The sequence below is a fragment of the Amphiura filiformis genome, chromosome 8 (genome assembly GCF_039555335.1).
Source record: "Amphiura filiformis chromosome 8, Afil_fr2py, whole genome shotgun sequence".
NCBI lineage: Eukaryota > Metazoa > Echinodermata > Ophiuroidea > Amphilepidida > Amphiuridae > Amphiura > Amphiura filiformis.
This window is the reverse complement of record NC_092635.1, coordinates 29,239,201-29,254,068: the sequence shown is the minus strand read 5'-3', so window position 1 is coordinate 29,254,068 and position 14,868 is coordinate 29,239,201. Positions and strand designations below refer to the sequence as shown.

The following is a 14,868-nucleotide window of genomic DNA, read 5'->3' as shown; positions in this document are numbered from 1 at the left end:
CATTATAATGAGAAAAATATGAGCATTCTTCTCCAAAATCTCAGTTTTAAAACAGTCAAAGATTGCCGACGTCTTGCAAGGATGGGGGACTCAGAAATTTCAATTGAAATAACAAGGTCACGTGGTTCATCTATAAAGAACATAGGGACATTTAAACACTTGACGAGCATACAAGATAATGTTTTGGTGTAATTTAAGATCATCCGGTGCCTCATGGGGTCTTGTGTCTTAATTTTACAGGTCTTAGGTCTTAGTTTTACAGACACCCAATTAAACCATTTGGCAACCATTCTAAAGGCATCTGGACATTTTGTGGACTAACGTTTCTTCTCTGCGTTCAAAAGGATTTTCATTATTCCTCCATTGTAAGCACTGGGATACACGCATGATGTCACCACTCTTGACACCTTTCATCCCATTGATTAGCCTGATCTTACTTATTCCATTTAAAGAACATTGCTATCTAGTACGTAATGTGAAATCGACAGGATACTGGATGAATATCCAACTTAAATCTGACCGAATTCTTTATTTTTCAACAATGTTGCAGTTCTTTTGGCCAGTGTGTGTAGGTTCAAGACAAACTACCCAAGGTGTTTTCGCTACGGTGTCGGTTTAGTTATTTAGCTATAACGAATTTGGCGAATGTGCTGAATACGAAGAGCGCACTTTTCTACAGTTTGCAATAAATATTTTGAAGAAATCAAAGATAGTTTTAGCAGAAATAATGATTCTTATAAGACTTTGTTTGCAGTTAATTTTCAATTTAATATCAAATTTTCATGTAATAAAACATTTAAAAATAATTTTTAAAAGTGAGTACCATGGATTTATAGCCAATTCGGTTGTGTTTCATTTGAGAAAGATTCAAATAGTGATTTGCGGTTACCGCCTCAAGAGAACATGAAAACCCTTACATAATTATTAATATGGCTGGTTTTCATAATATTTTACACATTCTCTTTGGCGAAGATGGCATTTCAATCTGTCATTTATCTATTGAATTTAATGTACATCAGCAACATTTGCTCAAGCACACGCTGCTCTCAGAGGATGATTTAAGCACTTCCCAGCAAGTCTTGCGGTTAGCACAGCTGTGTGAGTGAACATGACACCACTGCCCGCCCACTGCATACACGCGTGCATGGTTAAATTTGAATTTGGACAGATATATTTACAATAAAAACACCTTCTAAAAGTTGGTCGATTTCACATTTTATGTTATCTACAGAAGGCGTGAATTATCCTTCATGCATACATCACTTTAGATCTGAAATCGACCAAGAAATAATGACCCACGGGCAATTCTAAAACAACATCTTTTGCACAGAGTTCAACGGGAGTTGAAAAGTAAAGTGGCAGTTGAAACACTAGTGATAACACTTTTAGAGTGCATGATGGGGCTTCCTTAAATCATCCTCTGCGCTGCTCTTAACATGCATGTCAGACTTCAATGTCTGTCTCTTTGATACTATATAGCTGGTGGGTTTATCGCCTTCAATCATGTCAACAGTTTATTCCTGAAGGGAAGTTGTCGACTGAGTAGTTTACTCTCATTCGGACCAATTGACCACTCGTAACAAACTATTGTGTTGAGAAGAAGGAACTCCTAAGTCCGTATGTTCCTTGAAAAGCGTAACAAGTCAAAATTTTATACTAATATAGTGTTCTTTGTCAAAATCAAAACACAAGAATGTGTTTAATCTCAACAATTGTTGAATACAGTTAGTCATTATACATTATCATCATGATCATGGTTTATGGTAGTCAGCCAAACCATACAAATTATCCGTAGCTATACTATACTATGACTACAAGGTACAAAATGTTTTTGGTATGAGAAGGATTTTTAGAGTCTCAGCTGCGCATAAGGTACCATATCTGGTCGATTGCTACTTACAACGTCTGGGGCTGAGTCGCTTTTATTTTTATCTATCTGTAGTTCTGCATATACAATTCCATCGGAATTTGTGGGAGTACTTGTAGCTAATGTCATATCATTTTCTTGATCAAAGTCATTTTGGTTTCAAGAAAACTTACTCGTCTCGGCACAAGATCAATTCTTTCATAATTTGAATAGTGTTTCTTAACTTTTCTTTTGGGTATTGGTTCCAGCGGGTTGTTAGCTACTCTTGGTGGAAGAGTAGCCATTCGAGTTAATGGTCGTGGCGCATCCGGTAATGGTGGGGCTTCTTTTTCTTTGCGTATCTTATTTGGTTGCGCATAAATAGGGAAATTATCGCCATCTGGAGATTTGTCGTTTGTCCCTTTACAAAATGGTATGATCTCAACTCCCATTTGGTTTAACTTTGCCCTCAATACCATACAAGTGAGAAATAATACAATGGTGAGAAGTAAGAGAGTTCCAACAATGGAACCGATTAAAGCACCTGTATTACGGGTAATGCCGGAATGAATCCGTCCTGTTGGATGAATTGGACGTCCCGGTCGTGGGTAGACGTTCGGGAGTGCGGTTGGTGCAAGAGTAGGTTTTGGCTTTGTTTTTCCATTACCAACTGTTACTGGTGTTGTGTGGACATTAAGTCTAGCAGTACCTCTTCCTTTTAATCCGGATTTAATACAAACTTCGCAGATAATCAAAGAACCATGTTCCCATCGACGAACATTACTAATAGTTAATGTTTGATTTGTCTTATCCACAGAATATCTTGGGATTAAAGATGTTTTGACCGGGGAGTAATTCACAAACCATTGATAACTTGTGACTTCTGGCATACCATAACCAAAACATTCAAAAGTAGCCGTGTCTCCTGCACGTACCTCCTGTTCTAACGGCTTAATGTCTGCCGTAGGAGGTATATTTAAAACCATCACTCGACAAGTTCTAGGGTAATCCAAAGCCGCAGATGCGGCATAGCAAACGTACGGAACGCCATTGTCCTCTTCATAAACAACTCGTTGAAGTTTATTCACGTGCGCGATTGTTGGTGAGATGATAATGTCATGCCGCTTCCAGGTTAGTCTTGCTGGTGGATGTCCTCCGTGTGAGGTGCAAGACAACTTGGTTACGTCTCCAGGTTTATTGGCGGTTGGGCCTGGTTCGACATCACACAAGGGGTAATCTTGAGGCGGTGGCAGGATTACCTTAAGCTGTGCCGCACGATACTCAGGACCGCTGATGCATCGGTATTCTCCTTCATCGCTACGCTGAACATTGCGTATAGTCAGATAATATTCTCCCTTTCCATCGCGATTACCAATGACAGAGAAACGATCTTCCATAGCCAGAACAGAATCATCGTGGCTCAGTATCTGATTAGTTTCTACGTGAAACCAGGAGACTATTTCATGATTGTTTTGATATGAAACAGCACATTGTAAAACAGCAGTCTTTCCAACTGCCATAACTGTATCTGTAGGTCCATAGCGAAATATTATAGCAGAAGATAACAGAAGTACACGAAAGAAAATACAAATCTGCAGTAGTCTTGGATATTCCATATTTTCTTACTTGTTGTTGATTATCATTTCTGAGCATTAAATTTATAAAATGAAGCTGATACAAAAATAGTTTATGATATGTATTTCCATCTATTTGAAGAGAATCATGGCAAATTTGTTAACTTTCCAATAATTATGAGCACGTTGAGCTATAGATAACCGCCCTGAATGTAGTTAGTCTGAGCAGATTGTTGCCATATTTTGTGTTCAAAATGTTAATGGGTTCATGGTGCTTCTTTGTGTACATGATAGTTTTCTATTTTACTTTTGGTACACAAGATTGTGACACTGGCAACACCGTGTTTCGGATGCGTCACATCCGATCCTGGCAGAAATCAGGTTTGATCTGATCATAGATTTGAATAAGAGAGGCACAGTCACAACGTAGTGTCGGCCGGCCAGTAAGGGGGCCTGGGGGAAATGTTAAGGATTAAATAATGATAATCTTGTAATCATCTTAAGATAAGATGCCTGATCAAACGGAATAAATAGATAATTTGGCTACAATTCTAAGCAGTGGCGTAAAGTAGCCAGGACTTTTTTAGAGGAGTGGGGAAGGAGGTAAAGGTAATTAACTATCAATGGGAAAACTTTGACGAAAATTAGCAAACATTGGCTGAAAAGGAGCCGACCAACAAAGCCTAAAAATCTTAAATACCAGGACGGCCAACATTCGGGGGGGGGGGGCAATTCTTCTCGGAGGCAGCTGCCGCGCCACCCTTTTCCCACCTGTTTACGCCATTGATTCAAAACAGTTTATTGCTGTTGCTGATGTTATTGTTTTGCTGAAAGAGAGACAGAGCGAAAGGGGAAATAATTTACAAATATGATGTTATAGACATAAAAGAAAAGGAATACAATCAACATTCGACTGCCGATTGACCGGCAGCTGAGCCGCTTTCCATTGTTTTGAACAATAGAACCCGACTTCAGCCGGACGGAACCGCCAGGAACCAGCGGTTCACCGCCGGTCGGGTTTTGATTTCATCCCTAATCTCTTCATTTTGTCTGCGTGGCTTTTTTCTTTATATAGACCCGGACCCACCCAGGACTGGTTATATTATATCATATATACATAGACGACAAAAGAAATTGGCCTCCCTTGCAGTAAAACGTTGCAGTACTATTTCAGCTTTCGGTCAGTAGACCTTCATCAGAATAAGCCAAATCGGCATTGGAAGTTTGCAATGCATTGTGGGACAGTTTTTGCAGTTTTGGAACACTTTGCCCTCTGACCTATTGGGAAAATTCAGAAAAATTGGTTTTTGTGCGTACAAATTATAATCTAAAATGTTTTACAAGAATGAAAACAAACCCAAAAAACATTATTATTGAATAAATAAAATATATAAGTATTTTTAATGATATTCATTATGACAATTTCCCCGATATGTCAGAGGTCAAAGTGTCCCAAAACTGCTCTCAAAAACCGGAAGTTACAATGGCGATTGGGCTTATACACTGATTATAATCTTTACAGAAAAACAAAACCAACACACCCCTACGAGAATGTTGAAATGTGTGCTCTACATTTGCAACGTGTGCTCTATTTGCATCCACTATACTAGTAATTTATTATAGGGCCTAGGCCTACATGTATATCAAATAACGGTCTATTTCAAAGATAAGGCCATTTGGCTCATTTCATATTTTGAAGATTAGATAAGGATTATGTATTATATCCGAAATTTAGGCGTCCACAATGTCATAACCATAATTAGTTAATTAATGATCCCCATTAACGTATTTATAATTTCCTTTATGAAACCCAAAACATACTATAACACTCGCGCGCGGTAAAGTAAACTATCAACAACCTGACATGACGTGACATTTCCATAGTTTTAAGTCGATACGTGAATCAATCTTGTTTTCATGATTGCTAAAGGAAACCATATTTTTGCTAACGGAATTAATGTAATAATTAAGTAAACGGATGAGGTGATTTACCAGAAATCCTACGTTATGATAACATTTTAAAACGGGAAAAGCTCGCGCCTGAAGGAACTGCATTATGCTCTTATTTGCAGTGGGTACCTATTATGCTCTTATTTGGGTACCTATTATGCGTATATATTTGAGAAGCGGGATGGAAAGCGTTCAGAATGGTATTAGGCCCAAGATACTCCGGAGCTAATTTGAGGGCACAGGGCAGTGATGCTTAATAAATTAATACATTATTGTGCACGTACTACAATCCAGGAAAAAAATAGTTAGCACACTTGCACTAAATACGTTATAATTAATTAGGGCCCTAATCAACTTTTCTAATAAGTGGCCCTAATTAATTATGCAAATTGAAATTTGCCAAAACGCAACCGTAATTTTGTAGTATGGTGTGTGTTCTACCCATGTACCATGCCTCAGTACCATAGCTCTTTTAATTGTATCTGAAATCTTTACTTTGCATAATTCATGCATGTAATTAGAAAATCATCTGGCAACTGGACTTAAAAAAGAAAGTTGTTGCCAATTTTTTGTTTTTGTTTCGCGCCATTTTGACAGGCCATATCTCAAGAACCGAATGTAATCTACAGGGCATAAGCTTTAACATATTATTTAAATAGAAAGAAAATCTAAATTTGTGCATTAGCCAATAGGGCCACGGTCACCTAAAGCCATCTTGCAATCTTGCAGATAATTCTGATGTATGAAATAAGACCTTCAAACTTTCAGATATGAAGAGTTCCAGATGCAGGCAGCCGTTTGTTTTTTAAATATAGGCCTAAGTTGTATCAAGAGTCATTTCTCGTGGATTTTTTGACTGAAAATTACGATTGTAACGTTTCAGAGTAACAGATTTTCGTATCAGATTCTTTTATGCTTGTTTATTATATTTTGTATTCAGGACTAAAATAATATTAATATTATTATATTTGGGGGGGGGGTCTTTACATAGGTCATTACTTTTTTTTGTATGTGTAATTGAATAAAAAATCAAAAACATTATTGTTTTGTTTTGTTTCCTTCATTTGTGCTTTGTCTTGCATCGAAAGGGCCAATATCAACACCTTGTTTGTAAGAAGTATTGTGTGGGAAAAGATGATTCTTGCATTTTATTTTTATCTTAACAAACAAAAAGCAAATTTCTCAGTCATAGTCTTGAAACGGTCATGGGTATGCATGCAAAAATATTGCAACAGTACTCAGTAGAATGTAAAAAACTGACATACATACCACCAACATTGCAATACTTTAGTACATGTATTTGAACAGCAATGAAGCCGGCCATATGCGCGGAGTAGTAATATGGCCTTTAGAGACATCTACTTCCGGTTACGGGTCAAAGGTCAAACCAGGTCAAAGGTCACGAGGTCATTTCCGGGTCAAAAGGTCAAACCAGTTCAAAGGTCACTTCCGGGTCACGAGGTCAAAAGTCAACCGGAAGTGGTCAAAGGTCAACCGGAAATACCGCCATTTTGAAAAGTCAACCGGAAGTGCCGCCATTTTGAAAGGTCAACCGGAAATGCCGCCATTTTGAAAGGTCAACCGGAAATACCGCCATTTTGAAAATTTTCAAAATTAAAAATTTCAAAAAAATTTCAAAATCAAAATTTCGAAAAAAATTTCAAACAAGTTTCAAAAAAATTTTGAAAAAAAAAAAAAAATTTGAAAAAAAAAATTTGAAAAAAATTTCGAAAAAAAAATTTCCAACAAAAATTGTCAAAAAATTTTTCGAAAAAATATTCAACAAAAAATTAAAAACAATTTTGAAAAACAAATCATGAGGACGCGGCTAATTGCCACAGATGAATGAATGAGCGAATGTAAATAAAATACCGCCATTTTGAATCGAGAAGTTGATTTTTACCAGCGTTCATATTTAGGGACATTAATATTTAGGGACGGTGAAATGAGCGAATGAACAGTGAAATGAGCGAATGAGCAGTGAAATGAGCGAATGAGCAGTGAAATGAGCGAATGAGCAGCAAAATGAGCAAGGAAATGAGCAAATGAGCAAGGAAATGAGCAAATGAGCATGGAAATGAGCAAATGAGCAGGAAAATGAGCAAATGAGCACGGAAATGAGCAAATGAGCAGTGAAATGAGCAAATGAGCATGGAAATGAGCAGGGTAATGAGCAAATGAGCATGGAAATGAGCAAATGAGCAGGAAAATGAGCAAATGAGCACGGAAATGAGCAAATGAGCAGTGAAATGAGCAAATGAGCATGGAAATGAGCAGGGTAATGAGCAAATGAGCATGGAAATGAACAAATGAGTGTGTAAATGAGTAAATGAGCGGTGAAATGAGTCACTGAGGAGTGAAATGCGTCAATGAGCATGTCATTGAGTAAATGAGCGTGTAAATGAGTAAATGATCGGGGAAATGAGTCAATGAGCGATGAAATGAGCGGGGTAATGCTATACATAGAACCGGATAAAAGCGGTTAGAACCGGTTAAAACCGGTTCTCCTCTCCCTTTCCATCACTACCAAATATACAACAAAAATGCACAAATGGGTCAAAATGCATCAATTGCGTAACAACATGCGTCAAAGCGTAACGAATAGCGTTAAAAATGCGTCATTGCGTCGTGAAATGCGTCAAAGCGTACCAAATTGCGTCTGTTCATTCGCTCATTTCACCGGCCCTAAATATTAATGTCCCTAAATATGAACGCTGGTAAAAAATCAACTTCGATTCAAAATGGCGGTATTTTATTTACATTCGCTCATTCATTCATCTGTGGCAATTAGCCGCGTCCTCATGATTTGTTTTTCAAAATTGTTTTAATTTTTTGTTGAATATTTTTTCGAAATTTTTTTTGAACATTTTTATGAATTTTTTTTTTTTTGAAATTTTTTGAAATTTTTTCTTCAAAATTTGTTTTGAATTTTTTTTTTTTCGAAATTTTTTTCAAATTTTTTTTTCAAATTTTTTTTTTTCAACATTTTTTGAAACTTTTGTTTGAAATTTTTTTCGAAATTTTGATTTTGAAATTTTTTGAAATTTTAATTTTGAAAATTTTCAAAATGGCGGTATTTCCGGTTGACCTTTCAAAATGGCGGCATTTCCGGTTGACCTTTCAAAATGGCGGCACTTCCGGTTGACTTTTCAAAATGGCGGTATTTCCGGTTGACCTTTGACCACTTCCGGTTGACTTTTGACCTCGTGACCCGGAAGTGACCTTTGAACTGGTTTGACCTTTTGACCCGGAAATGACCTCGTGACCTTTGACCTGGTTTGACCTTTGACCCGTAACCGGAAGTAGATGTCTCTAAAGGCCATATTACTACTGCGCGGCTAGGCGTATCATACCATACATTGCAGTTCAAATGCATCATGATCATGATTGTGGCCTAGTCAAGCTAGGCCTGCATGCCAGTCGGTCTGCTGACTCGCCGCGGCACAAAAATACCTCCAATTTTGCACAAAACAATCCATGATGTCAAATTATCACATCCAAAGTGTCGCCATGAACGTCAGCTTCAACTTCTCCAGCCAAAGTTTTTGCATTGATAATCAGGTTTCATGTAATCATGAAATTAAACCTTGTTTGATGTGTATTCCCATTGCCACAGCATAACGGTTTTCCAACATGTCTTCTACGATAAACATGATAAAGCTGCTGATGAGCGCTGAGGCTACAACCTATATAATTAAAGACCGAATTAAAAAAAGACTAGTTTTCGTCTGACGTCATGACAAAGGCGCGCCGTGATTGGTTGCTGACCTGCGCAGTATGGCATTTTGGTCTGGTTGACAGGACGGCATACGCAAGCTAGTCTTTTTTAATTCGGTCTTCAATTATACAACATATTAGTTTGAAAATATTCTAATGCATAATTCATGAACTTGATAGACCCACGCCATTGGCGCCACGTGCTAGGTGTTTCTAGAATCCCTATAGAATAAGATTAATTTTAATGCTAATTTATTGCACATGCTGAGGAAGCGTGATTACCTTTTTGAACATTCGGAAATGGCGATAGGCGAATTTATGTATGGCGCAGAGAGGTGGGGATATATATTGGGCTCTCAATATTGGGCGGAAATTAGAGTACTTGTCAGAATATAAATGTGTACAATCGGCCTACATGCCGCGCAATGTGCGGCATTTTAGGTGTCAATTTCAAAGCAGAATAATCCATTGCTGTCCTCAAATAGGCGTTTGTACGTTAATTTTACGGAGTGTCTCATCTCATACTTTATTATCTCTGATGGTATTGGCTGAAGTAAGCAAGAGGGGAGGGAGAATGCCCGGGGAGAGAGACAGAACGGGGGTGGGGTGGAAAGAAGGTGAACGACGGGAGTAATAGACATAAGTGCACTAGATAAAGGAAGAGAAAGGAATGAGTGAATAAATAAATGAATGTAATAATAATTATATATTTTAGAAACTATAAACACATAACAGCACTAGGCAGCCATTCAATGATGCCAAAGCCTTTATGCGTTACGTGATTAAAATACCCAGTCAGATGTATTTTACACCTGCCAAACACAAGTCACTCAATATAGAAACAGCATCACCCCACCCGATTTTTCTCATTGTTGATGAGTAGGCCTATTTGAAATCATGGATCATATATTTCTCATTACCATTTTGCAATTTGAAGCTTCAAATCGATGTATTTCCAAAGAAATCTTGAAACAAGAATTCCTGAAAAAAATTGGTGTCAGTTCCAATTTACAATGTAACTATTATTTTAATGTAATGTTAAAGAGAAGTTTTGCACTGCAGCACTGACAAGAACATTTAGTGGTAGTTCATTTTATCATTAAATAGGCCTAATTATACACCTAAATAGGCCTGCGTGTTTTGGCGCAACGTCAGCCTTCTATTCTTCAATTTTTTTTCACAGGAGGAAGATGGCGAATTTCATCATTCGATATCAGCAAAGTATCAGGCCCTTGCAACGCCTATACCAGCGCAATACAAAAAGATTTTTGTTTAATTAACACAGGATGTTTTTATAAAAATAATATGTGATGAAGAAGGGGCTGGTGGTTTATTTGTGTAAAGGTCAAAATAGGATTCGGATTGGGTCAGGACTCTGTTTTGTCATCTTCCTTCTGTGGGTCTTTGAACCTGCTCATTGTCTGGTGTGGTTTTTTATTGGGTTTTTCTTCTTCTTTTTTTTTTTTTTTTTGTAATTTTGATTTTGAAATGGAGCCTTCATCTTGGATTCGAGTTGTATTTTTTCCTGAATGTATTTTAATGCTTTCTCTCCCCCTCAAGTACTGATAAAATACAAAAAACAAAAACTGAAAAAAAAAAAAAAAAAAAAAAAGATGTGGACACCGTCGGTTCCCCCCGTGTATTATCCGCCGTTGCCATTATCACGTGACTGTAGAAAAATGCTGCTGCCACCAGATATAGGCTTAATAAAACAGCGTATTACTATCAAGACTTATGTTTGAAAGCTGTCCTCAGATCGATGCGTCAAATTTCCAGTCCATCACACTACGTGCTCCAGGGATAGTCCATTGTGTCTGACGTCATCTGTCAAAGTCGTTGATGATGACTTGCTAAACCCGGCGGTAAATTATTTTAAGCTTATTGTTAATTTTGCACCTTCTAACATACAAACCATCTCAAAAGTTAGGTCTTTATAGTAGGAAACTTTCTTGGGCGAAGGCACCATGTCAGCAATGCCTAGAAAAGTTGCTTTTTGCCTTGTAAAAGTACGTAATTTTTCGCCACTTCCTGTTATCAGAGCTTATCAGCATGGAAGCAGGTCGATTCGGCCAAACCAATTCGCCATATGCCAATTCATGCATTTGGTCCCAAGCTAAGTCAGCCACAAACCAATTCGATATTGACCAAAAGGGATAAACGATTTAATATGTTAATGAATATATGTGACCGTCCATCACGAAACAGCTGTAAAGTCGGCGCGCGGTCAATTTTGTTTTATTTCGTGTTTAGAAAATATATCATAAGCTTTAAAATGAAAAATCATTTGACTCCAAACGATAAACAGAAGTAAAAAAAAAAGAGGGTTAAGTGCACAACGTACAAAAAAGTGACTATATCTCATTAACCGATGATCCTACAGATATGCGACCACTGACTTTTTCCCTTATGACCAGAGGAAAAGTTCGACATATGGCACGACTCGAGGATATTTGGTTAAAAAGATAGAGGTTAAGTGCACAAAATTAAAAAAGTGACTATATCTCATTAACCAATGATCCTACAGATATGCGACCACTGACTTTTTGTTCCCTATGACCAGAGGAAAAATTTGACATATGGCACGACTCTCTACGATATTTGGTTAAAAAAAAAAAAAAAGTGACTATATCTTATTAACCAATGATCCTACAGATATGCGATCACTGACTTTTTTTTTGTTCCTTATGACCAAGGGAAAAGTTTGACATATCTCACGACTCTGTAGGAAATGATGTACATCATCATCATCATACATCATCATTTTATTTTCATTCAAATCAACATACAAAAAATATATAAAAGACACAACATTTGAATGAGGAGATGCTCAAAAGGCCCAAAGACCTGAAGCGAGCACCCCCTTACAAATTACAATGCCTTAAGTTACAACATACAATTACACAAAGTTAATAAAATAAAAGAAAAAAGAAAGAGGAGAAGAACATGCAAAGAAAGAACCAATATAAATATTTATAACATTTCATATAGACATTCCACAGTTCACACAAGAAATTGATAGTTGGAGTGGAGATGGGGGGATGGGTGAGGTCATTAAATAATGCCTAAATATTAGATGTAATTTTTTATTAAACTTTTCTTTATTTGTAACTTGGACTGGTTTACTGATTTTGCCATCTTTATATATTTATCAGTAATATTCCATTTCCTAGGACCGGCAGCTCACCGGAAGCCCGTGTTGTGAGGGCCACAAACTGCGGCTACGTACAGATACGCGAACGCTGACTTGTTTTGTTCTTTATGACCAGAGGAAAAGTTGACATATCACACGACTCTTTAGGATATTTGGTTTTAAAGATAGAGGGTTATTGCACAAAAGTATATACAACGAATTGGTTTGTGACCGAATGCAAGACATCAATTCATCTAAATATACAGATTTGGTGTAAAAACAACGGTTATGGAGAAAATCACGAAATAGTTAAATTTGGCCAACTTTTTGTACATCAATATACAGGGTTCGAATTGGCATGTGGGCGATTTGGTTTGGGGCTGAATTGACGAATAGTATCGATATCGATATTGATATTTTTACAGAGCACGTGATATTTCGATATGATTCGAATTGTCACGTGATCGTCAAACCTGTACTAAAGGTGTCAGTTCTCAGGGGCGGATTTAGGGGGGGGGGGCCGGCGCGCGCCCCCCCTATTTTTTGACTAGCAAAGGGCGCCGGTAACTTAAAAATACAAAAATTGTAAGAAATTAAAAAAAAGGAACAAACTCGGCCATGAACAGCAAACAATGGGCCAAAACCGTTGAGTTTTCGAGGGGTGTCCCTTTATCAAAAATTCCTGGATCCGACCCTGGTTCTGCAGGAACTGACACAAAAACAGTATGTTGGTGGTTACCATACTGCAGTTACTGTCCGTTTTCCTATACACAATACACAGTGCTCTTACCATTGACGCGTAACCTCTACAAATAGCGTATGTTAGAAGTATGGGTAATTGCCTAGTTAACGTCGCTGTGTGAAAAATAACCGGCCAATATTAAAAGTACTCTTCTATTAAAATTCTAGAAAATATAGTTTTGTAACATGTCCTAAATTTTTAGCTAATTTAGGTGTTTGGAAGTATTCGCACTTTTGTGTTTTAGGAAGGATATGTAAACGACAGATAACACCAAAAAATATGAAGAAATTATTTCCAAACCGTGTTAAGTCAACAATCATTATGCTGCTCAATTTCAAGAATGCTGGTTAACAATAAGCAGACCATTGTCTCATTTCGTGAACAAAGGTCCACATACCATTGTTACCTTTCGTTTCTGTCAGGATTGGACTGAAATTCCCAACCGACGCTAAGCAAAGCCACGCAGCAAATAATGTGAACAACAAAGAGACGGAATAATGTCACGCAACAAAAGGATTGTAATAAATACTTCAAAAAAAGTTCTCTTATACGCATGAAAAAATAAATAAATATCACAATGGCATTAACGATTAAATATAACAATTATAATGACTAGTCAGATGAACCTAATTAATGAGTATACTCAATTTAATCATTCACGATAAAAAAAATATACCAAGTGCACTTGGAAAGGATACGTTTTAAACGTCGTTACATGACTAGAGTTCCATCACAACGTTGTCAGTTATACAGTGCGTTGAATCCATTCTCAATGATGCCACACACGTAGCCACGCCTAGTTCAACCAACGGTTAATTACATGGAATGCAGTATGTCGACGAAAACAACAGTTCCCAACGTCCAAGTCCAAGAGTAGAGTATACACACCCATGTACGGCTGTATAAATACAATTAATGAATCCGTGACTAGGATTTGTTTTCAAGTTCATATGATTAACTTCACACAATATTCTATCTGGAAGACTAATTCATATTTCCAAATGAGCCACAGAATTTACTACTGACTTCTTTCTTTGATTAATGAAAGATATGGAACTTCTTTACAACATTCACACACGGCTAGTTCCACAAGATATGTTTTAAATTCCTGAAGTTGATGTCTCTACAGCAGGCTGATTTAAATTGTCAATCTCGACACAAAATTACATGATATGTTCAGCACCAATTTAATTATGTTCAATTTGGAACTTTATGCTGAATACAAAATTTATCACACTATGAAAATCTAAATTTGATTTTCCCGCCAAAACAATAATTTAAACTATCACAAGCAAAGCTTTCTTTAAATAACTAATTCATCATTCAATCCACTTTATAATTTACAAACAATATTATTTTACTTACACGAACAATGTCTTAAACCAGCATGGTTCTCACAAAGTTGGAAAAGTTAAAGGTCCGTAACCCGATCGACAGCATCATCCCCCGATTTTTTTCATTGTTGATGAGGTTTTGGTATCACATAATAGATACTATTTTTCTCATTACTATCCTGAAATTTGACGCTCCAAGTCGATGTATTTCCGGAGAAATCATGAAACACAGCGGTTTTACAGGTATACCAGTTGTTCGCATTTTACACGACACGGGAGTTTTGGGTAGTCATAGAATGAAATCGGAATAGATTCGGAAGACTTCACCCCAGTACCAATTCGTCCGCAAAAATACATCAAATAGGCCCCCTAATGTCAAACTATAGATGGCGCTATAATGATATAAAACAAAAATCAAAAATAAAGAAATACATAAGAGGCGAAATAAATAAGGAAACATGACCTATATTGTCAAGCATGATACGAGGAATATGAAAAAAATTATGAGAGCACCTCCCCCATTAAAAAAATTAGTTAAAAAATAAAACAAAGAAAAATCATAAATATGTGAAAAT

At 37.0% G+C, this 14,868-nt stretch overlaps 1 protein-coding gene across 1 annotated transcript; it reads right to left on the bottom strand.

The window, feature by feature from the left end:
* Nucleotides 1–1,429: 1,429 nt before the first annotated feature.
* Nucleotides 1,430–3,610, bottom strand: LOC140158917 (protein sax-3-like). Its single transcript, XM_072182186.1, has one exon. It carries the CDS (start codon nucleotides 3,460–3,462, stop codon nucleotides 1,993–1,995), a length of 1,470 nt encoding a protein of 489 aa, XP_072038287.1. The 5' UTR covers nucleotides 3,463–3,610; the 3' UTR covers nucleotides 1,430–1,992.
* Between the last annotated feature and the right edge of the window lie 11,258 nt (nucleotides 3,611–14,868).